Genomic DNA, 27,760 nt, shown 5'->3' with positions numbered 1-27,760 from the left:
GTCTGCATCTTTCCCTCCCCCCCACATATGTTCACACATGCGCATGCACATATACACATGTGACTTTTAAAACTGAAATAAGATCTTACTATGCTTACTGATTGCTTTGCTCAACTCAATCATTCCACATCAAGAGACTCATTCTGTATCAAAATTGTCGATAAATCATCGATGACTCAGTAGTGTTCCATTGGGAAGATACGTGTGTTCTTTCTAATCAGACTTTTGTTCATTCTAATCCGGGCTGACACAAACAAAGATGTGAGGAACCTGATGAATATTCCGAAAACATGGCTGCGTGCATGTCGCCCCCTATTTCTCCCTTGCTCCAAGCCCACCAAGAGCTCTCTGTTGCCCACACCCACACGGTGAACCCTAAATTCCATAGCTAGGCCGTTGAGTCTGAGCTGCCCCGGCCTGGGCTGCGGGAACCTCTCTCTGCCCAGCTCCCCCGGCACAGCCACACAGTTGGGCCTGCGGGATCATGGAAGGCCCTGTCTGCTCCCACGCTGGCACCTTTGCCCAGGCCATGTCCCCGGCCTGGGCGCCCTGGCCCTGCCACCCCACTCCACCCATCCCGAGGACCTGCACCTCCCTGGGAACTCATCCCTTACCAAGCGAGTCCTCTCTTCCTCCTCATCCCTCCTGTGTGTCTCACCCACAGGGGACTTTGCACAGTCTTGTACTTTTGCTCTCTTTTCGGGGGTGTGTTTTCACTTCCCCACAGTGCAGCAGTGAGCCAGTGAGGCTGCACTGCTGTGCCGCAGTGCTCAGAAGGGCGCCTTGCACACACAGGCACTTCCGTGGGCAGGGTGGATGGCGGGGAGCGCAAGGGCTGGTTTTGTCTTTCTTCCTGGATGAGGGTGGAGACAGATGGAAAGACTGACCCGTGTCCCCCCACTCCCGGGGGGGCCTGTGACCACAGCGCCCCATCTCTGTTGGTGGCTGTCGAAGCCCTGAGACCCACCAGGACAGCTAATGCACTGCCCACAGGCTCCCTCCCCTCGGACAGAGACCAAGGCTCAGAGGAGGAGGTGGAAATCGTCTTTCTGATTTTAGACACCGGGATTGCCGGGAAGGGTTGCCGAACAGAAGTGCAGGGTGGGGGAAGGGCAGTTCAGGGCCCGCTAATCCCAGCTTCCTGTCCCGGTGTTCCCTGACCGCTGGGCAGGGCCTATCTGAGGGTGCTCTGGGCTACAGAAATAGATCCCTCCTCTCACCTGCTCTTAGGCAAAGCAGACCTTGATACCTTCTTGCCAAAGAATGCTTGCTTTGGTCCTTTTTCCAGGGTGAAGGACATTAAGGGAGCATTGCTGCTGACCGCCCCGCCCCGCCCCCCCGCCCCGGGCTTCTCCACCTCCGCTGAGGACAGCACAGAGGCTCACCTCAGCCCAGGAGCAAATAGCGGGGACGGGGTAGCGGGGAGTCAGGGGCCAGCCACCTGTTTCTGGCCAGGGCCCAGCCTTTTCTATGAACTTGGTTGGTGTTTCCTTCCTCCGTCTGCTCCAGAAACCACCCTCGGTCCGAAGGACTCCCCTCTGACTCCGAGGGGCAGACAGCAGATCCTCCGCCCTCCTCCTCTCCTCGCTCCCGGGCCGCCGCCACTGGCCTGACCCCACAGAATTCTCTGTCCTGCTTAACTCACCTTCTTAGCCCAGTGGGCTTGGGGGCGTAAAAACAAAGTGGAGGAGTCCAGGGCCGGCTTCCCCACCACTCCCGCACTGTGTTCACTTACCAGGCACAGGCCCCCGCCCTCCCACCCCCGCCCAGGCCGGGGACCCGGGCTGCGCGAGGGTCGGATTTACGGCGAGGAATCGAGACGGATGCCCGGGCCCAGTGCAAGGGCGGGAGTGGGCGCGGGGGCGGCCGGAGGCGGACAACCGAGAGAAAAACGGGCTTCCTAGGCGTGGGGTCCTGGGGACCTCATGTCCTAGGAGATGGAGAGAGGGGAGCACAAAGCAGCAACTTCGGGCAAGCGCCCCAGGCAGCCCAAGCCCTTGGGGCGGGACCTGCGCTTAACCAGGAAGAGGCTTTGGTGTCGCGTCGCCAAGGTAACCCAGACTCGGGGAAGCTGGCCATGGCCTCTGGGACTGGAGGGAGCTGGGGTGCTCACCCACCGCAGGGTGCAGCCCTGACGGTGAGAGCTGGGCCAGGGAGCAGAACCTGCCTTTACCGAGGAGGCCCGGGGGAGATGGCAGAGTTGGGGAGCCGTGCCTGCTGGGGGGTGGGAGGCGAGGGGGTTACGAACTCCGGAGGGAGCGGTGGGGCCTGAGGAGAGCGACCCCAGCCGGAGAAGAAGGGACTGACAGGGAGGAGGGAGGCTGAGAGGGGTAGGGAGAGGACCCTGCGGGGTTAGGGAGGCAACGGGGTGAGGCATGAGGGAGGAGGTCGGACCCCCAGTCCCTTCTCCGCTCAGCCTGCCTGAGTCCCCCTCTCCCCTCAGCCCTGGGCGCCCGTCCTGCAGCCCCTCCCGTGGGCAGTCCCACCATCGCCCCCGCAGCCCAGCCGGGTGAAGGAAGGTGAGACTCCGGGCTCCCTCCTGCCCCCTGTACCCCCTCTACCCCCGCACATGCCTGGGTGTTGGTGCTGCCTCCCCACCCTCTTACGCGTCCTGGGGCTGGGTGTCTGGGAAAAGGCCCTGGGGTCACGGCAGCGGGCTGGGGAGGGGGTGCCTGGCGCGCCCACTGAACCCGTGCCCCCTAGACCTGCTGGAGCTGATGATGCTGCAGAACGCGCAGATGAACCAGCTGCTCCTGAGTCGCCTGGTGGCAGCAGCGCTGAACCCCTGGCCAGCTGCCTCTGGCCCGCAGGTGCAAAGGCCAGGGATGGGCCACTGCAGGTCCAGGTTGGGCATACGCCTGGGGCATCTCCTTGAGAGAAAGGACCGGGCGAAAAAGCAGCAGGAAGCCAGCCTGCACCGATCTGACTGAGTCTGTCTGGCATCTATTAGATGCCAGGCCCTGTATCAGCCTCCATGGGGTGGGGGTAGGGCCCCTGAATCAAGACCACTCAGGTCTTGTTTTTAAGGAGGTGTCCCTGCAATGTGTCCCTCACTGGACTGCAGGCCCAGGAAGACAGGCGCCGTTGTACCCTGGACCTGCCTGGTGCCTGGGACTTACTGGGGGCCCCGTTGACAACGAGTGAATGAGTAAATGAACGACCATGAATACGAGACAACAAGGAGACAACAAGGGCTGACGCAGGAGAGCTGCCCTGCCTGCATGCTCACCTGGTGTGCGTGTGGGGGGCGGGGATGAGGCAACGCTCCTCGGAGGAGCAAGTGGCCTTAGAACCAGCCCTTGAAAGCCAGCTGGGATTTTGGTGACCGGAGGTGAGGGCCGTGTGCGCCACCCAGGCTGGCAGAGCCCTGAAGGGGGCCTGGGACAGGCAGGGGACAGTTTGTCCCCCAGTTCTGGAGCCACACCTGCATCCTTCCAGTCCCTGCTCAGCCTTTTATTAGCTGGTGACCTAAGACAAATTGCTCAGCCTCCTTGAGCCTGTTTTCCCACCTGTGAAATAAGGGTTACATGTCTCCAAAATGTCCCGCGTGCAGGTAGTAAAGATCAGTCAAAGGTAGCTGTTGGATGGTGTGTATCCGGAAAAAGGACTTACAGGAACAGAGGAGTGGGGGGAGGGAGAGCCTGGGCCTGTGTCACCACCTCCCCTCCGCTTTCACACAATGCCCAGGTCTACCTGGAGGGTCCGACAGAGGAGGGTGAGGAAGAGGAGGAGCTGGAAGCCCTGGAGGCAGGGCCTTTGGTGCTCCATCATCACTACCTGCCCTGGCTGATGCCGGCTCCAGGGCCTTTCCTTCCCCCTCCCCAGCCTCAGCCCCAGCTGCAGGATGCATCCAGGATCCAGCAACTCTCTCCAGCCTCCGGGAAAAGGCGGGTGTAAGTGAGGTCAGGGCCTGGCTGCTGCCGGGCCCTTCTTTGGCTGGGCTGGAAGAGCTGTGCTGGGGCTGGGGGCGGGGCAGAGACCCTTGTGGACGAAACCCCAGAGGCTGCTTCTGATGGGGGTATTTTGTTCATCTCCATCTTAGGAGAGCTGTGCCCCCACCCCCACCCCCCAGTGCCACAGGGACTGTGGGTGCAGATGTGCCTCCGGCTTCAGGTAGGGGCAGGCTGGGCAGGCAGTGGGGTCCAGGCCTGAGGATGGGTCAGGAGGGTCATATTCCTCTGAGGGGAGACTACTAGTGTCACTGCAGCAGGCAACTGGCCTGGCCCCTTCCCCTTCCCTCCTTAGGGTCCACTGAGGCAAGAGAGAGTCAAGATAAGGGTGCTCTCTCCCCCCAACCCCCCAGATTACTATGATGCTGAGAGCCTGCCATGAAGACAGACACTGGCCCAGGGACCCACGCTGGCTGGCAACAACCCTGGATACCCAAGCACCCTTCTAGTGCTTGAAGCCACGCCTGGCAGCCATTCTCCAGCCTCAACCCCACCCAGGCCTCCCCTCCCAGTGGAGTCAGTCTCCATCCCGCTCAGATCCTGGACCAGCCCGATCTCTCCTCTGGGGGAAGAGCTCACTGGAGCACCGTTCAAGGCCCAGGGGCCACAGGAAAACCAACTCTGCTCTACGGCTCGGGGGCAGCTGGGAACCAGAACCCCCCCTAACCCTCCATTCCCACCCCCTCTCTGGGAAGGCCAGGGCTGCGGGGTCTCAGTCTGGCTGAGAATGGAGCAGGTGGCGAGAAGACTGCTTTCGTGTTCACGGCTCTCTGAAGGCCAAGGGTGACGTGGGAGTGTCCTGACTGGGAGGGTCCCGGGGCTGAGCCAGTTCCCTTGGGGTCCCCACCCTCGCCCCAGCTTCCTGTTGGCCCTGTCCCGGTCCAGCTGAGAGTGGCCTGAGTTTCTGGAGGGCCATGTGGGGACAGAGCACCTCCGCCCCGCCAGGCCGGGGTGCATCTCTCCAATGCTCCCTCAGGTGAAATTTGTTACTCGGCGCCCAACGAGGGTGGGTGTCAGGTGCCTGGGCAGGTCAGCACGGGAGTGCCCTGGGGCCTGGGCTGGCTAGAAAGGCCCCTGGGAAGGAGAGGGTGGAGGGACACTGAGGAGACATCTGGGAACAGAAGTCTGGGTCTCATGAGTGACCTTCCTGGCAGTTGAGTGTTCTCCCAGGAGGAGACATCGAGGCACAGGGTTAAGTCCAGGTGTTTGTATTCAGATGAGAAGAGAAAATGTTCCCAAAGTCCTCTGCTGCTTGTCAATGTCCTTCAGCCAGGGCTGGACTGCAACCCTGAGGAGCCACAGTGAATCCCAGTGGCTGTCATGGCGGAGGCCATGCTCCACAGGCGGACTATGCGCGGTAGGCCCGTCTCAGTCTCCTCCAAGCTGCTTGCACCCCGTAACTGCCTCTTCGCCTCTGGTGCCACTGCTGGCCGAAGGCAAAACACAGCAGGACGGATGTCACAAACAACGACAGCAGCACTGACACAACCGCGATGATGATGACCATCTGCTTGTCGGGCTTGGGCTCTAGGGAAGAAGGGGGCAGTGGTCCTAGAAGTCCTCTGGTCCTAGGTGCCCAGGGGCCAAGGGGGAGTGGAGGTCCACCCATCGCCCGCCCACCCCATCGTCCATCCTGCCGCCACCCTGTGTTACAGAAACGAGTGGCAACTGGTGCACTGACGAGGGGACAGGTAATGAGCTGGGGCCCAGGCCCCCAGCCAGGCCTCAGTGAGCCTGTGAGGGCAGATGCCCCCCGACATCAGCCCTGGCACCAGCACGTGGTCTCTGGACACTGTGGCCTGGACAGCGGTGTGGCCTGGGCCAGCGCCTCCCTGGACAGAGCTGAGTGAGTTTCCACCAAATTCTCTGAAAACACGGAACATCTTGGCCATCGAGAGTCACAGAACAGTGAAGTTCTAGGAGACCTTAGGGGTCAGCGAGGTCAAACTTTTCCTTGTAGAGAGGAGCGAAGGCCAGAGAAAGGAAGTTGACTTGGTCAAGGTCACACAGCTTACTAGTGGCCAAACCACCACTCAAGGTCCAAGCTGGGGACTTCCAGGAGAAAGGAGCATAAGAGGGACCCTCAGCACTGGGTGTGGGGTCCTTGGTTGCCCACCCCTCTGAGCTGGCAGAGACTGGGCTAAGATTCTGATTTCCCAAGGGGACCTACAGTGAGTGCCCTGTCCTTCCCTCCCTCTATCCTGGGGGCTTACCCTTACCATGGATCTCGAGCCCCTGGGACTTGGATGTTTTGTGAATGACTGTCCCACCACGAGACCGCAGGTCCAGTTCGGCCTGGCAGGAGAAGTTGTAGCGCCCATCCTCCCTGTGGGCCGTTCTGTTGTGCGTGGTCATGGCTTCTTGCGGGCCGGCTGTTGCCCCCTCGAAGGTCTGCTGGTGCAGGGACTCATTGCCACGGAGCAAGGTGAGGGTGAGTTTCTCCAGGGGCGCCACAGCGGGCACCCTGCACTCAATGATGAAGGACTCGCCTACAGTCACCCAAATGGGCTGCACCGTCATCAGCACCTCCTTTGGAGGGTCTGCGGGGAAGACCACGGGGAGGTCTGGTTAGATGGGGGTGTAGTCCCAGTGGGCCCGCCTGGCCAAGAGCACCCCCACCAGCACTGTGTTCTCAGGCCCCTGGCTGGACTTGAGGAGGAGGATGTCGGCTGGGGCCCGGCCTGCTCTACGGTGTAAAGAGAGGAAGGGGGAGCAGTTTAGGGTGAAGGGTGTACTGGGTGGTAGCTTCACAAACATGATGGTTCTGGAATGGATAAGGATGGGGGTGGTCAGGTGTCTTACAAAGAGAGGGTCCAGAAACTGTGTGGCCAACCAGAGGGATAGAAATATTTGTATCTTCTCACTTTCTCTCGAGAAATTAAAAACTAATTTGAAAAATGAAACAGTTGGATAATTATACGCAGAAAGACTTGGGGGTGATCACGGGAACTGGGCCATGAACTGTGAAGTTCTCATTTAAGAGGTGCAGGTCAAAGTCAGACCTGCCTTAGTTCTCTAGGGTCAGGTTCACAGCCACCTCCATCCCTCATCAAACAGAGCCCTTGGCGTGGCCTGGATTTCCCTTTGAACCAGAATACCCCACCTCCATCACCCCAGGATGGTCTGCTGGGTTCAGGACATCTTTCTATTCTTTGGACCCGCTGATGTCAGTAACGGGGAGGACCCAAGCGATACCCTTAGTGCCAAGATGTTGAGAGAATCCCGGGCTATCAGGAGGTCTCCACGGCTCATGCACCGGTGTGTGTGTGAGGGTCCCTCATTTGCTGAGGGCCCTCAGGGGAAGATAAAAGCACCCGGTGACTCGATGAGCTGAAGGGGACACTGGAGAGCACACAGCCCTCCTGACAGTGCCACCGCCGCTCGTCATGGGGTGTGGGTGCTCCGGTGAAGGGGCTGCCCCCGGGCCAGGAGACGGCTTTTAGATCTGCGTGCCTCTGGCCTGGGTCGCCCTCCTCTGAGCAAGCCTCAAAACCTGGGCTGCCAGGAGGCTCGGGGAGGCCAGCGAAGGGTGTGTGCAGATGCTGAGCTCATGGCCTGCATCTGGCTCTGTCGCCTCAGGAGCCCAGGAAGGTGGGGGCCGTGACAGGAGTGGCCAGGAGTAGGAACACTCCGTAGACACGGGGTCTGCCCTGGAGAGGGACGGCCCCGCCAAGGGAGCGTGGAGCACTCACAAAACACGCTGATGTTGCCGTGTGCCGACACCTGCTTCTGGGAGCAGGTGAAGTAGCACTGCAGGACCGTGTTCTGGGAGACGCCGAAGACCTCGTACTGTATCCACTGAGTTTCTCTGGCCAGCAAAGTCTTATTGAGGTTGGTCTCCATACCGCCAGTATTAGGCTTGGGACAGGTGGTGCTGCAGTTGATCACCTTGGACCCTCCATGCTCCACCACCAGCTGCTCTGGGTATATCCTCACTTCGAACTCCTCGGCGGACCCTGGAGGACCAGAAACGCCGGGCAGTGGATGTCCCCGTCGCTCCGCCCAGGGGAGCTGCCCACCACTGGCACTCTGACCAAGGGGCTCCTTCTGCTCCTTGACCCTTGACCCTTGTCCAGGCCTTGCATCTAGACCGAGGAGGCAGCCCCTGGGCTGTCTCCCTGACGCTGGTTGTCCCTCCTCCAGCCCGTCACCTCCAGAATAGAGGCACCTCGTGCACATCTTCTGTCTCTGTGAGAGGGATCCTATTCCACCTTCCAGGCCCAGCCCTAATGTGCCCTCCTCCATGAAGGCCCCTCTGAGAAGGAGGTGGACTCTGTGTCCTAAGTCTCTGTGGCTCAGGGTTCGACCCCTCCCTCCCTCCTTCCGGTCTTGTTCAAATACTGTTTGAGCACCTGCTGTGTGCCAGGTACTGTTCCGGGCTCTGCGGGAGTGAACAAGGCAGACCAAACCCTGCCTCTGCAGGGACTCATGTTCCAGTGAAGGAAACAGACAATAATAAACAAATGTCCAGCCTATCAGGTGGTGACAAGCGCCTGAGAAATGAAACAGAAAGTGGGGGGTGGGGGTGGCCATTTTAGCGCAGGCCTCACTGGAGTAACAACATTTGAGCAAAGACACGAGGGAGGTGGGGGTGAGCCCTGCAGATATGGGGGGCAGAGGGCTCTGGGGAGAGGCGGCTGCCAGCCCAACGCCCTGGGTCAGGGGTGTGCTCGGCGTGCTGGAGGAACAGTGAGGTGTCCAGGGTGTTCGAGCTCAGTGAGAACAGAGGCAGGGGAAGAGGAGGTCACCAAGGAGATGGAGCTGCCTGGCCTATGACCCACTGCACCAGTGATTCATATTCGTGTTGACTCCCCCTTAGCCATTTTCGAGCTTCTAGAAGGCAGGACCCTGTTTACCATTGTGCCTAGTGCAGTGCCCTGTGTGTGACAGACTCAGGAAGTATTTGATGCGTGAAGGTTGAGTCTTCAGCACTCATGTCTCCCTCGGCAACAACCAGGAAGGTCCTCGATCTGACCGGCCAGGCCCAGCCTCTGTGCTGTGCTAGTGCCACGCCCCCATGCCCCGACTCAGCCCTCAGACCCTGCTGTGTAAAGAAGTGGCAACAGAGGGGCTTTGCAGGAAGGCAGAGCTGGATTTGAATCTTGAGTTCACCATGCACCAGCTATGTGACCTTAGAAAAGGTGTTTTCTCTCTGTGAACCTCAGTTTCCTCATCTGTAAAATGGGCTAGTAATTCCTTTCCCAAAAGAAGGTTCAATGAGATAGCCCTTAAAAAACACCTGGCAGGTTATCCAAAACAGAGTGCTGGGCACATGGCAGGAATTTCCCTCTCAGTGCCCTTGACCCACTAGAAGGGGTTGTACTTCCGTTCTGAGGATAGCCAGAAGGCAAGGTCCTATACTGCCTCCTTTGTCCCCTAGGCCACATCTGGAGATCAGCTGGGGCATGCCCTTACCTTCCCTTGAACCCCAGCTCCCTTCACCTCCTTCAGCCCTGCCCCAGCCCACCAATGGGCCTCCATGACCTGCCACGCCCAGATGCCGTGAAGCTGTGGGGCTGTTCCACCCGGGACCCAGGAGGCCAGGATGCCCACGGGATGCCTAGGCCGTACAGAAACCAGGTTGCCACGGCATCCTGTACCCACCGTGGCCCACCACTGTGTTCAAAACCACAGAGACTTCAGGGCCAGCCCCACCCCGCAATCTAAAGCCAGGAGAGCAGGCAGCCCACCCTCAGGCCCAGCCTGTGCCAAGCCAGGAACCCCAGGCGCTGGCTCACCTGGGCAGAAGAGCAGGGCCAGAAGGGCCACAGACAGGCCCCAGCAGCCAGAAGGAGACATCTCAGCGCAGAGAACAGCCGGCAGACTGCGGAGACAGAGGATGCAAGCTAAGGAGTGGTGGCCTAAAGTCGAAGCGCTTATACCTCCAGCCCTTTGTGAGCGGGTGACTGCATTTCCTCTTATTATCTGGGTGGCCCTCGGGAAGCCGCGTGGAAGGCGGGCCCCGGATCCGGGCTTGGGAGAACCCAGGCAGAGGAAGCTGGATGCTGCTGATAAGCGGGGGCATAACCTGACCCTCGGCCATGCTCCTGTGAGGTCAGGGCGCTGAAGAGTGCCCATGTGTTGACAAGCATGTGCATGCGTGTGAATGACATGCATGCACACAGGATTCTAGTGCACTGTGTGGGTGCAGGAGACAGGAATGACTGCAAGTCCCAGATCTGGGAACTCCAAATCTCACAGAACACATTGCTGAGGCCCCCTCTGGAAAGAAAATATCTGAAGTCAGGACCTGTCCAGGACACAGAGTCACCATAGCAGAGCAGATAAAGAGCTGGGATTTTCTAGGGAAACGTGGGTGGGAATTGGAGCGGCTCCAGCTAACAGCCGAGCACACGTCTCTTAAATATGAACACATCGCTCAGCTTTCCTTGTCAACCTGTCGGTGACTCAGCTGACACAGGGACACTGAGGCCCAGAGCCTCGGGAGCAGCTCCCACGATAGTCCCCACACACAGAGGTAACGCGGGTCAGGCTGGCTGCAGCCCAAATCCTCAGTCTCCGGTTTTCGAACTGGGCTGATGGGGTGACCCCTCCCGCTCCAGGCAGGCTGACAAGCTGCAGTGTGCTTCCCGGAGGCTCTGTCACCAAGGGCAGGGTCCTCACACGCAAGAGCAGGCGAGAGGGGGATTCTGTGCATGGGGTGGGTCTGGCCGGGAGGCTTTTGCTTCTGACGCACCCAACCTTCTGTTGCCCTGGTTCTGGCTCGGAGGCCCCGGGGCCCGCTGGCCTCGGAGGCGCCCCAGCTGCGGCCTTTCCAAAGGGGTGCCCCAGCATTGTCAGGGCTCAGCCCAAACCTCGCTGCTGGGTTGGGAGGGTGGGGTGAGGTCATGGCCTTCCCTGGGCTGCGGAGGCCAGAGGCTGTCACCATTGTGCAGTCAGCAAGGGCCGCCCTTGTCAACAGGGACCCAGGAAGCCTGGGACGGGCTGCTGGGCCTCGGAAGGGCACAGAGAGAAAGAGGATGGAGGCGAGAGGAACCAAGCCCCAGAGCAGGGGTCTGAGCCCACCTGCGGCTGCAGGAAACCTCCTCCCGTCCAAGCGGGAGGCCGAGAGGCAGCCTGGGGGCCAGGCAGTGGCCCTGCTGTGCGGCAACTCTGTGGCCTCCACCCAGCCTGAATGATAACAACAGTAATAATAATAATAATAATATTAATAATAATAATAAACAATAGCTACAGAAATAATAACAACGATATTACAACAGTGAACACTTACTGACTACAGGTCACAAGCACTCTGTGAGTATGAACTAATTAAATCCCCCAACTCTACGAGGTAGGTACTGTTATGTCCCCATCTATGGATGGGGAAACTGAGTCACAGGGCAGTTTAAGTGGTTTGCCCAAAGTCACACACTTAGGAGTGAGCGAGCGAACGTAATGAGCGAGAGGCAGCCTGGAGACCGCCGACACCCAGCAGAGCGGGGGCGAGAGAAGGATTCTCAGGGGTGTGATCCCCAATGGCACCTTGGGAGGGAAATCAAGGCAACAGGAGGCCAGGGAAGCTGCTGGGGCCTTCCCTGCCGTGAGAGCTTTGGGAGAGGCGGGTTGGGTCCCGTCTGCAGTTTCCGGCAGGGACAGTGCCTGTGAACCCCGGGCTGCACGCGCAGCTGGGCCGGCCTGACTCCACACCCGTGGGCCCTGGTGAGGCTGCTGCGGCCCACAGGTCCTGCCCTGAGCCCATCAGGCCTGCTTTGCCCCCTCAACTCACCCTCTGATCTCTCCCCCACGCCCCTGGGCAGGCCTCCCTTTTCCTGCACACCGGGCATGTGAACGTGGCGCTGTGAGACCTGTGGGCCGCAGTCCGGTAGCTTCCACGTCAGTCTCCCCCGAGTTCCTACTTACCTGTCCACCCAAGAGGGTGGAGGCTGGATCACATGCACTGCTCTCTCCAGCAGGAAAGGACACCGCCTGGCACACAGTGGGCACTTAATTACTGTTCAGTCAGTAGATGGATGGATGGATGGGTGGATTAGCAAATGAATACAAGACAGTAGTTTTGGTAAACAACCCCCCCCCAACCTTGCTTCTGGGTCCACCCAGCATATCTTTCTCCTTCTGCTGATGCCTCAGCTGCCCCCCAGCTACAGCTGGGCTGATCGCATAAGCAGACAACCGAGGACCCTGAGTCTCCGAAGAGGGTATTAGGAGTTGCGGGACGGGGCAGGGTTTTTCCTGAGACTTTCTGAAACAGAGCTGGTAGGAACAAACACTCCCTTTCTGGTCCTAACAGCAGGTGCTCATGCGTCACCAGCTGTCTGTGCTCACGTACCTGTGAGTGCAGGAGCTGACAGAAAGACGGCTCAGTGGCGGATAGAAGGTGAACCGGAACCGTCACAGGTAACGTGCTGCCTGGGGGTGTGGCAGGGTGGACGGTAGAGGGTGGAGGGCTGGGTTGAGCGGCTGGTGTTGGTTCTGTGATGCAGAAACGAAAGAGTTTTTCAGGCTGGACGTCGGTGGGCAGTTCTGGCCCTTCAAACCTGCCCATGGGGGTCAGGGCTGGTGCAGGTCATTGTGTAGGGGAGTAACTCCAAGGCATGTTCTGCCTCACAGAACTTTCTGGGCGGGAAGGGAAGGTGAGGTGGCGGGTGGAGGTGTCTACTTGCGTGAGGCCAGGAGGCCTTCTGGGAGAGAGAATGGAGAGGATTTGGGGGCTGATGACCAGGCCCTAGGATGCCATGATCAATGCTTCCAAACGAAGGAGAAAGAGCAAAGCTTCCTGTTGCTAAGGAGTTGCCTGGAGATGGAGGAAATCGACCTTTGTGTGGAAGAGAGAAGAAACTCAGGTCTTCCTTCCCAGACCGCTGTTTCCCCCTCACGTACTCCCCGCCTTATTCTTTAGGGCTCTGAGCTCCTCGGGGGAAGGGACAAAAGCAGGGGAGGGGAGGGGAGAGGAAGACGAAGAACTTCTAGCTACCGCCTCCCAGACCCTCTTTCCTCCTTGGAAAATCCCTCCCTTCCAGCTGTCAGGAATGTTACAGCCCACACAGTCCGTTTTCTGAGTCTAAACTCCTTCATCCTGCGTCTCAAATACACAGAAGCACTGTTATCCTTTAGTGGGTCCGGAAGCCAGATGACTTAGAACCGAGCCACGTGTACAGGAGAGCAGTAGTGGGCACTGGAGGGCATGGTGGGTTCTGGAAGACACCCGAGAACTGGAGGGGAGGGGGGGGTTGGAGCCTCAGTTTAGGAAGTGAACTCATCTCTTCCACAGGGCTGACTGGGTCTTAATCCAGGGACTTCTCTCTATCACTTCTATTCCTGTTGAAAGAAAATAACTTTCAGACTAGAACTGTGCTCTTGGCAAAACCATCTTTCAAGGACCAGTGGGGAAACTCAAGAGTCAGAAGACTTTAGTTTCAGATAATAGTTAATAAGCCTAGTAGTTAATGTATGTAAAAAGTTGTTGTTTCAGGAACTGCAGGTACGGCTTCCCCTGACTCCAGGAGACCACAAGCCATTGACCTTTGTGCCCCAGAAGAGACCACAAGATATCAAGGTGGCATCCAAGCCACTGTGTTCCAGGGAGAGAGAGTCTGGCACCCAGGACACAGATAAAGAAAATCACCCAGGACCCAGGACCCAGGACCCAGACAAAGAAAAGGACTGGTCAGCGGATGAAAGGATGTTGGGGAAATTGCCAGGCTGCAGTGTTTATTAACCTCTTTCCCAAATTCCAAATCCCTTACCTACATCTTTTTCCCTTGAACTCCAGACTCCTTACCTATACTTTTGCCCCCTTAAAAAAGAGTCTGGCCTGATTCCATTTTTAGTTTTTTGAGGACATTCCATGCTGTTTCCCGCAGTGGCTGCACCAGTCTGCATTCCCACTCACAGTGCACTAGGGTTCCCTTTTCTCCACATCCTCTCCAATACTTGTTTGTTGATTTGTTTATGATGGCCATTCAGACCAGTGTGAAGTGGTATCTCATTGTCATTTTAATTTGCATCTCTCTGATGGCTAGTGATGCTGAGCATCCTTCCCTGTGTCTCTGGGCCCTCTGTATGTCCTCTTTGGAGACGTGTCTGTTCAGGTCCTTTGCCCATTTTTAAACTGGGTTGTTTGTCTTCCTAGAGTTGAGTCACATGAGTTTTTTATATATTTTAGAGATCAAACCCTTGTCCAAGGCATTATTGGCAAATATATTTTCCCATACAACTGGTTCCCTCTTTAGCTGTGCAGAAGATTTTTATTTTGATGGAGTCTCATTTGTTTATTCTTTCCTTTATGTCCTAACTCTAGGGGACATAATGGTAAAAATATTGCTGTGTGGAATATCTGAGATTTTCACTGATTTAAAAGAACCTATGCACCCCAATGTTCACAGCAGCACAATTTACAATAGGCAAGTGCTGGAAGCAACCTAAGTGCCCAAAAATAAATGAGTAGATCAGCCCTGGCTGGCGTAGCTCAGTGAATTGAGCACGGGCTGCAAATCAAAGCATCGCAGGTTCGATTCCCAGTCAGGGCACATGCCTGGGTTGCAGGCCACAGCCCCCAGCAACTGCACATTGATGTTTATCTCTCTCTTTCTCCCTCCCTTCCCTCTCTAAAAATAAATAAATAAAAACCCCCCAAAAATCCCAAACATTACCTTCTTTAAAAAAAATAAATAAAAAATAAAAATAAATAAATGAGTGGATCAAAAAACTGGTACATTTACTCAGTGGAATACTATGCAGCAGAAAAAATGAGCTCCTACCCTTAGTGTTAGCATGGATGGAACTGGAGAGAATTATGCTAAGTGAAATAAGCCAGGCGGTGAAAGACAAATACCATATGATCTCACCTATAAGTAGAACCTAAATAAAAAACAAACAAGCAAGCAAAGTAGAACCAGAGACACTGCAATAAAGAACAAACTGACAGTAACCAGAGGGGAGGGAGTAGGGGGATAACAGGGGAAAGAAGGGGAAGGGTCATCAAGGAACATCTATAGAGGACACGGACAAAGCCAAGGGCAGGTAGGACTGAGGGTGGGAGGTGGGGGTCGGTGGGGCGGGGGAAAGTGGTGGTGGGAAAATGGAGACAACTATACTGGAACAACAATAAAAAGAAAAAAAAGGGTGGCTTGAAAGGAAACATCAGACAGACTGTTAGGGTACAAACCCGCCGTCTTCTCAGATCGCCGGCCATCTGAATAAAGCACCCATAGAGATTCAATCCCTGCCTCTGCTTGTTGGGTCTGGTAGGTGACAGGCAGCAGAACACCAGCTTTTCCGGTTTCAGGACCAACGTGAAATGAAGATACTGATAAACAGAGATCGAGCGAGCTTATTCTCAAGATGCCTACCCTAAAGGACCTTTAAAGACAGGTGTCAGACAGGGTTCAAAATGGCCACAGGACACTTTTCTGTGCAAGAAGGAAGAATGAAGAAGCAAAATGGCAAGTGAGTATGTGACTCCTGACAATCAGCATCTGCAATAATGTTTATTTGAGAAGTTCTTACAAGTTCAAAACTTAAATACTGGGCAATAATATGTGAGGGGACTGCAGTTAAAGCATTCTAGACTCCCGTATGGCATAGAAAGGAGGGTGCACTTGAAGTCGTAAGAGCATGGTAAAATTTCAAGGAAAATTAGAGACAGACAGAGAGAGAGAGAGAGAGAGAGAGAGAGAGAGTTTATAAGCCCTAAACCACGGGAAGGGATTAAAATGGTATCAAAACAAACAACCTTCCACCAATCAAAATATTAAGTGAGGATAAAGCATAGTAAAAGTGGGACAAATGTAAATTTTAAAAAAGATTTATCAAGAAGTCCAAATTTGTTAATCATCATAATAAAGATAAAAATTTTAGCTGCAGTTAAAAGACAGAGGTTGTGTAATTATTTTTAATCCTTGCCCCGTGTTAATCTGTGACCGTCTGACGTCTGCCTTTAACGCAAAAGACAAAGCCTCATATGCACACGTCAGCCTCAACGGAGCTGCCAGGAGGAGAGGAACACAGCTTGGACCTGTGGTCCTGACGAATCCTGTGGTTCAGGCCGGTTCCCTCGGAAACCCCAGGATTCCATGTGACTAGCAAACGGGCATGACCTGGCCCTTCATCCTCTCTGATGCCCCAGCTCCCTGCTGTCTCGTACACACCGCTCGGTGCTAAATCATCTGACTTTCCCTTCGAGGACAAAGGGTGCGTCTGGGTATTTATCAGACGCAGGTTAAGGAGTTGGACTCAGAAAATGGATACGTGTGGACTGTAATGCTCCTGAGAGACAGCAGGAAGGGAGGGATTTTCCAAGTTGGAAAAAGAGTTTGGGAGGTGGCCGCTGGAAGCTCTCCCCCTTCTTTTTCCCTCCTCTCGTGTTTAGATTTCTGGCGATGTACGCTGTCAGCAGGGTCCTTTTCTGTACCTCTTCTCTGCAAAGTGTGGCTTCAAGTTACTAAGAGAAGGAGGAAGGAAAAAGGGAACTAGCATTTAGCTGTTATCTATTCTTTGCTAGGGACTAAGCTAAAGGTTTTAATGCATCATGCTATTTAATTATCACAACAAACTACAAAAAGAGAGCCATTCTGGTTGTGCATATGAGAGAACAGAGGCTCGGGCGGGCTACTAGTGTGCCCGTGTCACAGAGCCAGCAGGCGAGAGGGTGCAGATGAAGCCTGGGTGGCTGGCTGGTCAGCGTTGCCAGGGGTTGGGGTGGGCGGAGAGGGATAAATAGGTGGAACAGGGTTTTCTGGGCAGTGAAACTACTCTGTTTGCTACTTGAGTGGTGGGTACATGTCATGATACAATTTGTCCAAACCCACAGAACGTACAACACCGAGAGTGAACACGGATGTCAACTATGGACTTTGGGTGACAGTGACATGCCAGGGTAGGTTCACTGAAAGCAACAAATGTACCGCTCTGCTGGGGAATGCTGCCGATGGGGAGGCTGTATAAATGGGGGTGGGGCGGGGGCGGAATATATGGGAGATCTCTGTACCTTTCCCTCGATTTTGTTGTGAATCTAAAACGGCTCTAAAAAAACAAAGTCCGCTATGTCAGGATGGGCGGGGCAGGACAAAAAGGCAGCTGAACTACAAACAAACATGGCGGCCAAAACAAATATGACGTCTGAACTACAACCCGGAAGAGACGGCTGACCAGGGCGCGAGGAGAACCACCAATGATATGTTGCCACTTTGTTTGGAGGGGACCAATCCCCAGCTCCCACGAAGAGGGCCAGCTGGAATAAACCCCGCCATATTCCCTGTCTGCTCGGGGCTTTTCTTGGCCCCACCATGCAGACCGAGAAACGTCACCTGGGCGCACAAACCCCAATAAAGCTCTATACGGCCTAATTTTGTGGCTGATTAGCATTTATTCCCCAGTGGAGCCTAAGAAAACCTTTCACGTTACAAACGTTTAATCTTTGTTGTAGTTCAAACACTATTCAAAAGAGAATCTTCTGGGTTAGGGTTCTTGCCAGCTCTGGATTGATGCTGAAAAGCAGGCTTTTCAAGTCAATTTTTTGTTAGCAGGGTTTAGTGAAAGTCATGGACTTGATCATTCTTAATTGTTCATCTCAGTTTAGATTTTAAAAATATTAAAGCCCAAAACCCAGTTCTGTGCCGTTTAGGAGACACACCCAGCACACGAGCAAGGAAGGGGTGAAGGTCAGGGGTGGAAGGAAGCCAGGAAAGCTCTATGGATATCGGACTCAGAGGACTTGTAAGATAAAAATGCCCATTAGGAATAGCGCAAGTGCCTGAATGAAAAGGTCAATTCACCAGGAAATTATAGTAGTTCTAAACGTGGAGGCGTCTAGCTTCAAAGAGAGAAAACCCATAAAGAAAAAGAAACCACCATCATAGCAAGGAATCTTAGCACACTTCCTTCAACTATGAATAATGAAGCAGGCCAAAAAAATCAGAAAATGAATAGAAGAGCTGAAACACACAGTTTAAAAGCTTGATATGTGCCTATAAATTAGAAAACACAAGTCTTTTTTAAACATAAGTTTTAAAATTCTATATATTTGGTAATATAAAAATAGGCTCTAAGCAACCCATGGGTCAAAGAAAAAAATAGAAATAACACACTTTAAGATCTCTTGAACTGAATGGTAATGGAAAAAAAAACAATGTATTAAAATGTATGGGATGCATCCAGCATGAGACTGAGAGGGAAATTTATAGGCTTAAGTGCTTGTATTAGAAACGAGTCTGAAATAAGCATCCAGTGTAAGTGAGCGGTCAGGAAGTCAGAAAAGAAAAACAAAGGGAACACAAAAGTGACACAAGAGGGAATGAAGAGAAGAAACCAAAGTAAACAGAACGAAGGAAACCCGAAAGTGAACTCAAAGAGAATACTCTTGAGCAGAAATCAGTAACATAGAAAATAAAAGAGGCAGGATCCTCAAAAAAAGTTAGTCCTCGAAAAAACAAAATGGGCAAATCTCTGGTAAAATCTACTCAGAAACACAAGAAAGCACCAGTGGACATTATTAGGAATGGAAATAGGAACATTAAAAAGACGACCTTACGCATTCACGGAGAGGGAAAGTAGGCCAGAAGTTGCTGAGCGCTGCTGCAGGGGGAGGGGGGGGGGGAGTGAGGAATTGTTTCATGGGCAGAGTTTCCGTTTTGTATAAGAAAACTCCAGAGATTGGCCGCAAAACAACCGTTGGCACTTACCACAAGCAACTTTTGCTATCAGGCAAAGAGGACTTTTAGGACAAAAATACTTATTAGGGATAGAGTGAGTACCTAAATTAAAGGGGAAAGTCACCAGGAAGTTTTAATAGTTCTAAACTTGTAAGGATCTATCTTGAAAAAACTACAAAGAGATAAAACCACCATCACAGCAAGACATTTTAATACATATCTCTCAACTGTGATTAACGAAGCAGACAAAACATGGTTAAGAGGGAACATCTTGCGTTATGTGTACTTTATCACAGTTAAAAATAAAAATGACTATACATAATTTGTGCCAAGAAAATGGAAGCAAAGTACACCAATTAGACAAGTATAACGAAACTTGATTTAAGAAACGAAACGCCCAAATGATTCTATAACTATTAAAAAATTGAATCAGTAATTTTAAAACTTCCCACAAAGCAAACACCTGGTCCAGATAGTTTTATAGAAGTTTAAATAGAGAGAATTCTAATTTTATACAGCCTCTTTCTGAAAATGGGAAAATCAGGAACACCCTCTAACCCTGTGAGGCCAGTATAACCTTCACCGGAAAACCAGGCAAGTACGGAATGAGAAAGGCACATTAGAAGCCAATCTCACTCACAAATACAGATGCAAGGATTAGAAAAAATACTAGCAACCCAAATCTAGTAATGTATAAACATAAGAGACAGCACATCGAAGCGCAGCTTATCTTGGGCACGCCAAGTTGGTTTAACGGTAGAAAAAAGCGTTCACAGAGCGTTTACTACGTTGGTAAGAGTAAACTTGAGGGCTCTGCGTCACGTCACTTCTGCTCTCTTCTGACAGCAGCTGCAGCCACGGCGGATAGTGACACGCGAGCCTAGACTCACCTTATGTTGCCAATGTCCCACCTCAAGTTTATACCGTGTTGCTTTTTGCTTTTTGCCTCTTCAGTGCACTGAAGGAGCCACTTATCCTGTGGGAAAATGCAGTTCCGCAACTTGTAACCCTACGCCCGGGAGGGGCGGGAGCGGGTGGAGGCTCCGCTTCCTTCTTCCCACGGACCATTGTGGGCGGCCGCTTCTAGGCTTGTGAGAGGTCCCAGCGGAACTGAGCTCCCTCCCTATAGCGCATCATCAGTCACACACCCTTAACATGGCTTTTCCTCTTTCCCTGTTGCAGCCTCCCTGCTCCTTCACGCCCTGCTTCCCGGAATCACTTCTCCAGGACCTACCTGAACCTTCCTCCTGGCTCCAGGCTCTGCTTTTGAAGGAGCTCAGACTAAAGACTTATGTGAACAGATTTAAGAAGAGAAAATACATAATCTGAAAAATCATTTATAATAGGAAAAATAGGAATAATCTAGCAAAACACATATATGACCTATAGTAACAAGTCATGAAACCTCATTGAAAGACATTAGATACAATCTAAATAAATGGAGAGATAGCCCGTGTACATGAATGGCAGGTTCAGTACCATAAAGATATCAATCCTCCCCTGAATCACACACAGATGCAGTGCAACTGCAATTAATCTCAATTTTTCATGAAAATTGAAAGCTGATTTTTAAAACTCACATGGAAGAGTGAAAGGACCAAAATACTGCTAAACAACATTAAGGTAAGGGGACTTGCTCTATTAGATATTCAGACGTATTATAAAACACAGTATTAGTGTAGAGGTAGGCAAATGAACACAGCATTAGTGCAGATGTAGACAAATCAACCAGAAGAAAATAACGAGCCCAGCAACACCCTGTATAAAACTACATGGAGAAAAAGGGAGGGAAACATATTCCTACTTTACATCAAATGTAGGAATCAGTTCCATCTAGATTCAGGACTTGTGAAAGACCACGTTAAAAACTTTTATAAAGCAATGTAGTAGAATATTTTTATGTCTTCTGGGCAGGGAAGGATTTTTCAAGTGAGATTCCAAAACACTCATCATAAAATAAACACCTGTTGACTTTGATTACATTAAAGATATATATGAGCACTTCAAAGAAAAGGAAATAAGCATAAACAAATAAAAAAAAGCTTTCACTCAATAATATCCAGAAAATTTTAAATTAAAACCACAGTGGATACCATTTTGTATCTACCAGCTAGGCAAAAGCTAAAGAATCTAACAAGACCCAAATGTTGGAGAGTTACAGGGCAATAGAAACATTTACAGTTGCCGGTGAGAGGGTGTATTAGTCTTCTGGGAAATTACAAGGTATCACCTTGTAAAGCTGAATATTCTCACTCCCCGTCACCCACAATTCCACTCCCAGATACATGCCCTAGAGAAACTTTTGCTCTAAGAACCAGGAGACAGGTCCCATGCTGACCTCTTGCTATCTATCTGTGTGACTTCAATCAAGTCACTTATCAGTGTCCGCTTCTATAAAATAGGATTAATAATAGTACCTTCCTCATAGGGCTGTTGAATGGATTAAACACAGTGAGTTAATATTTTATTTAAAGATTTTATATATTTTTCAGAAAGAGAGGAAGGGAGGGAGAAAGGGAGACAGAGAAACATGGATCGGTTCCCTCTGTCACGCACCCAACCAAGGACCCGGCCTGCAACCCAGGCATGTGCCCTGACCAGGAATCAAACCAGTCACATTTTGGTTTGCTGTATGACCCTTAACCCACTGAGCCACACCAGTCAGGGTAAGTTAATATTTTTAAGTATTTAAAGCATGCCTAGCACACAGTAAATGTTATGTAACTGCTTCACACACACACACACACACACACACACACGCACATCTGCATTTGTGATAAAGCACAAAAAATCAAGAGAACAATAACCCCCAAATTCAGGAGGGTGGTTACATCTGGGTGGGAAGTAAAACACACAGGTAGATGCAAGACTTAGGAATCATTTTTGTGTCGAGTGGTGGGTTCAGGACTGTCCATATTATCATGCTGTATGTAATGTACATGTCTGTTACATGTGTGTATATTAGGTGCTACACATTAAATTTTACAAAAAGAACACCAAGGGAACAGAGAAATTCCTACATGTCCACAAAGAAGAGGAAGCTCCGTGGGAATGTGTGGGAAGTCCCCCTCTAGCTGAGGAGGGGGAATTGCACTGAGTGAGATTCAGCATGAACCCCAGATGCAAGCCGCAGAGGGAGGGGACTGTCCCTTCCCCTATGCCTCAGCTCTGGCCCAGCTGATATGCACGACCCAGCTCAGATGGCCTAGGTCATGTGCACGTGGGCACCTGGACAAAATGGCAGCCACACACTTTGACATCTGTCACCTCGATAACAGGGCAGGAGAGGAAGCAAGAAGACAAAAACAGGAAACCACCACAAAAGCAAGGCCCATGCACTGAGAGAGAGCAGACAGGAGCTGCACACGCTGGGGACTGGGAACAGCCAAACATCCAGTCAGAAGGAGCTCTGGAATTTCCAGCTCCCTCCCACCCCCACCATGCCCACCTGGGGGAAACTGAGGCCCAGAGAGGGCAAGGCATTGAAACTCAGGCCTTGACACTCCATCCCAAACCCTTCCCGCTCTGCCAGGAGGAAGGTAAATAGTATGACCTTACCCGCCACTTGCTGAATGGAGTGACAGCGATGGGGAAGGAGAGGGCGGCCAGGGGTCCAGCCACCTTGACAGGTGAAAGCTGGCTGTGATGCCGCCGCCGGTGCTGTGGTGCCGGTGCTGTGGTGCTAGTGAAACGTGGTTCTGACGTGTTAATTCAGGCATCTTCCGGCTCACTCAGAAGTCACGTGCTTCCTGTGTCAGATGATCTCAGCTAACCTCACTTTTGGTGTGCTTAACCATTTCTAGTCCACGGTTCTGTGGCACTGAGTGCGTTCACATCGCTGTGCACCCGTCCCCAGCATCTGTCTCCAGGACGTGTCCATCCTCCCAAGCTGGAGCTCTGCGCTCGTTAAGCACCGAACACCCCCGTCGCCCCTCACCCCAGCCCCTGGCGACCTCCGTTCTGTTTTCTGTCTCTGTGAATCCGACTACCCCAGGGACCTCGTGTGAGTGGGGTCACACAGTGTCTGTCCTTCTCTGACTGGCTCGTTTCACTTAGCACAATTTCCTCAAGGTTCATCCATGTTGCAGCACGTGTCAGAATTACCTTTTTAAAAAATCTTCATCCAAAAACATGTTTTCTGTTGATTTTAGAGAGAATGAGAAAGAGAGAAACATCAGTGCCTTCCGTACGTACTCTGACTGGGGATCGAACCCCAAACCGTTTGGTGTAAGGGACAATGCTCCAGCCAACTGAGCTACTTGACCAGTGCTTGCCTTCCTTGTTAAGGCTGAATAACATTCCGTTATATGACAGACTACATTTGTGTACCTGCTCATCTGTCCACGGACGCTAGGGTTGCTTCCTCCTTTTGGCTATTGTGAGTAGCGCTGCTGTGAACGTGGGTGGGCAAGTGTCTCCTCGAGTCCCTGTTCCCAACTCCCTGGGGTACATACTCAGAAAAGAAATTTTCTAGATCACATGGTAGCTCTATGTTTCTTTTTTTTCTTTTCTTTCTTTCTTTTTTTTTTTTGAGAAACTGCTGTACCATTTTCCCCTCTCTTTAAAAAAAATTCTTTTTATCTTCACCCAAGGACAATTTTTTTTTCATTGTTTTTAAAAAGAGAGGAAGGGGGAGGGAGGGAGGGAGAGAGAGAAAAAAAAATTGATGTGAATGAGAAACATTGATTGTTTGCCTTCTCGTAGGTACCCCTACCGAGGGTCAAACTGAAGACGTTCCGTCTCCCAGACAATGCTCCAACCCACTGAGCCTCACTGGCTAGGGCTTCCTGTCTCTCTTTTGATGTGCAGTTTCTGTGCTACTGGGGGCCTTTGATGAGTGAGAAAGTTTCAGGGGAGGCACCCATTGTGCCCTTTGACAACTGCTTCTCTATTTCTTAGCTGGGGAAAAGCCCAGTTGCACAGGAAAATAGAAAGTTCAGGGTGCGAGCAGTTTCCTGCAGATGGCTGTGCCTGACACACTGTTCCTTCAAAACTCACTTTCCCTGCTCAGGACCTCAAGAGGGGGATACGGAGAAAGAGACTGTGGGTGAGACAGGCCATGCAGCAGGAGCCCCGGGAGGGTCCCCCACAGCTCTCTTGGCATCAGGTCGCATGGTCACTGATCAGAGCCAGGCCTGTAATAGCTGGGAGTTGGTAGGAAGAGGAGGCTGGCGAGAGCTCCCTGCTGGCTGAGCGCATCCTTGGGGACTCATGCCTGCATTTGGAGGGGGTCCCGAGGAGGGAAGGACCTCAGGAAGTAGGCCTGTCTTTGACTCTCCTAAAATATAGGCACTCAGTTAAATTTGAATTTCAGATAAATTATTTTTAGTGTCTCAAATATTGCATATGCAATAGTCGCATATAGTGTGTACATATACGTATGAATGTATATGTCCATATGTGTATGTATCTGTATATCCCTCTCCAGATGGCATGTGTGCAATGCTCAGAACCAGCATGCAGAATGGATGCGGAACTCTGGCAGAAACCGGGGCAGAGGCATGGAGGCACAGTCTGGTTTGGTGCATGTGGGATGGCAGGGCTCAGCAGTGGGTTGAGAACACAGAGGGCTCATGAGGAGTCAGCAAAGTCACCCGCAAAGTCACCCACAAACCCCCAACAGCCAGCCAGAGGGAGGGACAGACCAAGGGGGTTGTTTTTCATTGCAGAATTATAAACAGTATTATACTCCTTGGGATGCCCACATCTGACAGCAGCCCCCTGGGAGGCCCCCAGTGCCGAGTCTAACAGGCCAGGGCATTCTTGGCAGAACAGTGGGACTCCCTACACAACTTTGGCAGTAGAGGTGCAGCTGAGCCCACCCCAGAACTCTTCCATTGGAAGCCCCTGCAGCTGTGTTAAAAGCCACACAGACTTTTAAAAGCTATCATTTAAACTAGAATCCCCTCTCTCCAACCCCCCATTCTCCCTTTCCTTTTTTTTTGGCTTCTGGGAAGATCACTCTTCCATGTTCATTTCCTTCCCTTCCTGGCTAAATTCCTGGTGCTTTCCTCTCTGCACCACCAGGAGCATGCTCAAGCAGTTGTTTACTGGACTTAAGCTAGTGGCTCAGTTTTATGAGACATGTGGTTTACCGTACGTGTTCCCAAACTTCAGCGTCTATCGGCATCACTGGAGGGCCCCACCCCAGAGCTGGTTCAGCAGGTCTGGGGGGAGGACCAACAGTTTTCATTCCTGACCGGTTCCCGGGTAATGCTGATGCTTCTGGTCCTGGGACCCCAACTGTCGGACTGTCTTAGAAAGTGTTCCTGGTCCAAACGAAGGCAAGGCAGTCACCAGTGGAAACTAGAGATTTGGAGTAGAAATACCAGCCAGGCCCCTGGAAGGCTGGCCCTTCACAGGACAGGTGTGGGCTCACTGGCCTGATGGGGCCGGACTGAATGATGGAGACATGGGTCGGTCTGACATGGTGGGGTTATGACGACTTGTGTTTGAATCTCTGCTCTGCCCCTTGCTGGCTGTGTAAACTTGGTCAAGCTGCTTAACTTCTCTGAGCTTCCGTTTCCTCCTCTATAAAGTGGGGCGATAATACAGTAATAGGCAGCATTTCTGTCATGCTTACTATGCATGCATGCGGAGTAGTAACTGGGCAGGCATGCAGCAGCCAGAGGTTGGGCAGAGATTAGGTGGGGATCCCACATCTAAGCTCCAAGACCCCCTGGCCCGCCTCAGAGTCCCCTTCGACGGGCTTCTGGGAGGAATAAGTGCTATTATTTAAAAACGTTGATTGAGATGCTAATCTCAATCAAGTTTATGGTGCTTGTCACTGCCGGTGCCTGGACACGCACCTGTCTGTGTCCTTGTAGGCTGTGCTCAAGGACACCCTAGTACGTGTCCTGACTATTGAATGAATCCACAGAATGTCAGACCCCAGGTCATCCCCATACAGGGAGGGGCCACTACACAAAGTTAACCCTTGAAAGAGAAGTTTGTGACTTCGCGTCACTTAGAAAACTACCTGCTCATGAAGCACATGAATTGTTTACAGAGCCAGGCCCTTTGGCCTTGTCTTTGGACCCTGGTCTCGTCTCATACAGAGCCCCCTTGCGGAGAGGGAAGGAAAAGCTGGAAGAGCCATAGTCAAGCCTGTGACAGAGGTAACACACGGCAGCAGGGGTGTGTGTCCCTGGAGGAACAGCGGCCACAAGTGGGCGCCATCTAGAGGCTGAAGTGAGCCATGTCCTGCCGCCTGTTCTAAAGCATGACAGACTTGTTCCCCGGCAGTGTGGCCGTGGCTGATGACACTCCTCTGTAACCACAAGTAGGTTGTATGTGAACTGAGATCCTAACAGGATGTTTTTTAAGGAGGGTGATCAATGTCGACGCAGCAAGTTTATTCACAAACATCCAACAGCCAACAAGCCGAGGGAGGCTGCCAGGGTCTCTCTTAGAGAGAGAGAGAGAGAGAGAGAGAGAGAGAGAGAGAGAGAGAGAGAGAGTGAGCGAGCGCTTTATCTCTGCAGCACGTGGGGGTCAAGGTAGCCAGCTGCCTTTTCTTCCTCCAACCTTCACTGCAGGGGGAGAATAAACTGAGACGCTTTCCTAGGAACTCAGACGGGAAATGGAACTGTTTCCTGAGGAAAGATGCCAAAGGAGCCTATTGGGTTGTTTGAGCCATGGCAACATTCAAGAAAAATGTGCAAGGTTATTTTGGTTTTGTTTCTTTTAAACTATGAAGCTGTTCTCTTTTGAGGCCTGAATGTTAGGTTAAGAACTATTTGAATATAGTTACGGGTTAGTTTTTAAAAATTGATTATGTACTACCAGGTGGTCGTGAGTTTTCAACAGCCCGAAGTGTGTATTCTTCCTGTGATGTAACCGCTGGACAATGTGTCCGTGGTTGAGGTGCCCGCTGCTGGTCCAGGCCCAGGAGCAGAGGTGGGGACTTATCCGACGAGCTCTGGGGCTTGAATCTGGCCTCCCTTTCCCCACCAGTGTGTGGGCTCTCCAGCCCTAACGAGGCCACCCAGCCAGGGACGGTTCCGTTTCCACAACGGAGAACGGCCCCATTTCCTCTGTTGGTATAGAAAGTGGCCTCAGCTGACAACGTGGGGGCCCCAGCAACCAACCGCCTGGGGCCCCATGTCACCTCTGGCTTCTGAGCAACTTCCCATTTGTCCCAGTCCAAATCAGGAGGTGCGTTAATCCACCCAAGTCTAGAGGTGTGGGCCTCCTCAGTGTGAAGTACAGGCTGCTCAGTGCCCACCAGCTCACGAGTTTCCCCCCATATCCAGGTTCAGACTTCCCTCGGCTCAACGTGTCCCATTTGCCCTCTGAAACCTGTTTTACTGGAGAGACACTGGCCCTCGTGTGCCACCTCCAACCACCCCCTAGACCCATGCCAACTCCCCATCCCAAGGCCATCCCCCCACCTGGGGCTCCTGGAGGACTTGGCTCTGTCTCCCTGTCCTCCGACTTCTGCTGTCGCCCTGGGGACCCATGTCCATCAGAAGGCCCACCTACACCTGAGAGTTCCCTTCTTCGCTTCCTCACTGCAAATCTCTGCCTCCACTCCATCGCCCACCCTGAAGCCAAACCTTGCTTTGCCACCCTGCAGAACTGCTCTGTCTTCATATTCTTCACCCCAGGAATCTCTTGTGCAATCCTCTCTCCCTCCACGGGTCTGGACCCCAAGGGCAACTACATTCTCATCAACACCTCCATGTCCCTTCTTCGTACCTGCTGTGCCCACTCAGGAGCCCGGTCCCCAGGAGCCAGGTTTCTCTGCAGGCTGCAGCCCTTTCGGAGGGCAGTGGCCTCTCTCTGCCTGCAGTTATGCACGACTGAGATGCAACAAACGAGCTCGATCTGCCCAACAGACCCGGAGCGAGACTTCAGCCTGGAGACTCAGGGGAGGGTGGTGGAGTCTGGACGTGACCTGTGGGAACTGGAATTAACTAGGAGTTGGTTCATAGAACATGTGACTCTCCCCTGTCCCTGTTGCAGAAGGACAGGCAGCAGCAGTCAATCCCCAGGCTGACAATCAGAAGACTCTTTTCCAAAGATATTTAAGAACCTCAGATCTAAAACCTCTGCATGCTGGCATTCAAGGGTTCTCTATATGGTTACCTAAAAACAGGGCTCACGAACTGAGGAGCTCTGCTCAGCACACAAGGCCACAGTCCTCTCTTTCCTGCCTCCTTTCCGAGTAAGTCTAACCCATCAAGAGCCACCATT

At 52.6% G+C, this 27,760-nt stretch overlaps 2 protein-coding genes across 11 annotated transcripts; one reads left to right on the top strand and one right to left on the bottom strand.

Annotated features, from left to right (window-relative positions):
• Positions 1 to 2,069: 2,069 nt before the first annotated feature.
• PRR29 (proline rich 29) lies at positions 2,070 to 4,540 on the top strand. Of its 3 annotated transcripts, none has more exons than XM_045836779.1 (6): positions 2,070 to 2,137; positions 2,444 to 2,519; positions 2,704 to 2,810; positions 3,688 to 3,893; positions 4,043 to 4,113; positions 4,304 to 4,540. In XM_045836779.1, exons 1-6 carry the CDS (start codon positions 2,078 to 2,080, stop codon positions 4,330 to 4,332), a joined length of 549 nt encoding a protein of 182 aa, XP_045692735.1. In that variant the 5' UTR covers positions 2,070 to 2,077; the 3' UTR covers positions 4,333 to 4,540. The 3 variants fall into 3 exon arrangements, with proteins under 3 accessions (XP_045692735.1, XP_045692737.1, XP_045692736.1); XM_045836780.1 differs by having other exon boundaries at positions 2,078 to 2,137; positions 2,465 to 2,519; XM_045836781.1 differs by lacking the exon at positions 3,688 to 3,893 and having other exon boundaries at positions 4,043 to 4,540.
• A 151-nt stretch (positions 4,541 to 4,691) lies between these two features.
• Positions 4,692 to 27,387, bottom strand: ICAM2 (intercellular adhesion molecule 2). 8 transcript variants are annotated; one of them, XM_045836774.1, is made up of 11 exons: positions 27,263 to 27,383; positions 22,121 to 22,700; positions 19,453 to 19,538; positions 15,079 to 15,219; positions 12,241 to 12,383; positions 11,814 to 11,879; positions 10,977 to 11,081; positions 9,689 to 9,774; positions 7,643 to 7,906; positions 6,170 to 6,490; positions 4,692 to 5,477 (listed from the first exon to the last, which is right to left on the bottom strand). In XM_045836774.1, the coding sequence occupies exons 8-11, from the start codon at positions 9,747 to 9,749 to the stop codon at positions 5,299 to 5,301; spliced, it is 825 nt and encodes a 274-aa protein (XP_045692730.1). In that variant the 5' UTR covers positions 9,750 to 9,774; positions 10,977 to 11,081; positions 11,814 to 11,879; positions 12,241 to 12,383; positions 15,079 to 15,219; positions 19,453 to 19,538; positions 22,121 to 22,700; positions 27,263 to 27,383; the 3' UTR covers positions 4,692 to 5,298. The 8 variants fall into 8 exon arrangements, with proteins under 8 accessions (XP_045692730.1, XP_045692734.1, XP_045692728.1 ...); XM_045836778.1 differs by lacking the exons at positions 15,079 to 15,219; positions 19,453 to 19,538 and having other exon boundaries at positions 4,692 to 5,376; positions 27,263 to 27,387; XM_045836772.1 differs by lacking the exons at positions 15,079 to 15,219; positions 19,453 to 19,538 and having other exon boundaries at positions 11,814 to 11,904.
• Positions 27,388 to 27,760: the final 373 nt, after the last annotated feature.

This window comes from Phyllostomus hastatus, unplaced genomic scaffold (genome assembly GCF_019186645.2).
Source record: "Phyllostomus hastatus isolate PE091 unplaced genomic scaffold, TTU_PhHast_1.1 phas_contig_210, whole genome shotgun sequence".
In the NCBI taxonomy this organism is placed as follows: Eukaryota; Metazoa; Chordata; class Mammalia; order Chiroptera; family Phyllostomidae; genus Phyllostomus; species Phyllostomus hastatus.
Note: the sequence above shows the minus strand (reverse complement) of the source record. Positions and strands in the feature narration are given on the sequence as shown.

What these genes read in the sequence shown, in the direction of transcription:
- PRR29 (XM_045836779.1), top strand. Translation starts at nt 2,078, where the DNA reads ATGGCCTCTGGGACTGGAGGGAGCTGGGGTGCTCACCCACCGCAGGGT. An exon ending in GCCTCCGGGAAAAGGCGGGT is followed by an intron (nt 3,894 to 4,042) that starts GTAAGTGAGGTC and finishes TCTCCATCTTAG; the next exon opens with GAGAGCTGTGCCCCCACCCC. An exon ending in AGATGTGCCTCCGGCTTCAG is followed by an intron (nt 4,114 to 4,303) that starts GTAGGGGCAGGC and finishes CCAACCCCCCAG; the next exon opens with ATTACTATGATGCTGAGAGC.
- ICAM2 (XM_045836776.1), bottom strand. Translation starts at nt 9,749, where the DNA reads ATGTCTCCTTCTGGCTGCTGGGGCCTGTCTGTGGCCCTTCTGGCCCTG. An exon ending in GGCCCTGCTCTTCTGCCCAG is followed by an intron (nt 7,907 to 9,688) that starts GTGAGCCAGCGC and finishes CTGGTCCTCCAG; the next exon opens with GGTCCGCCGAGGAGTTCGAA. An exon ending in CGGCAACATCAGCGTGTTTT is followed by an intron (nt 6,491 to 7,642) that starts GTGAGTGCTCCA and finishes TCTTCCCCGCAG; the next exon opens with ACCCTCCAAAGGAGGTGCTG.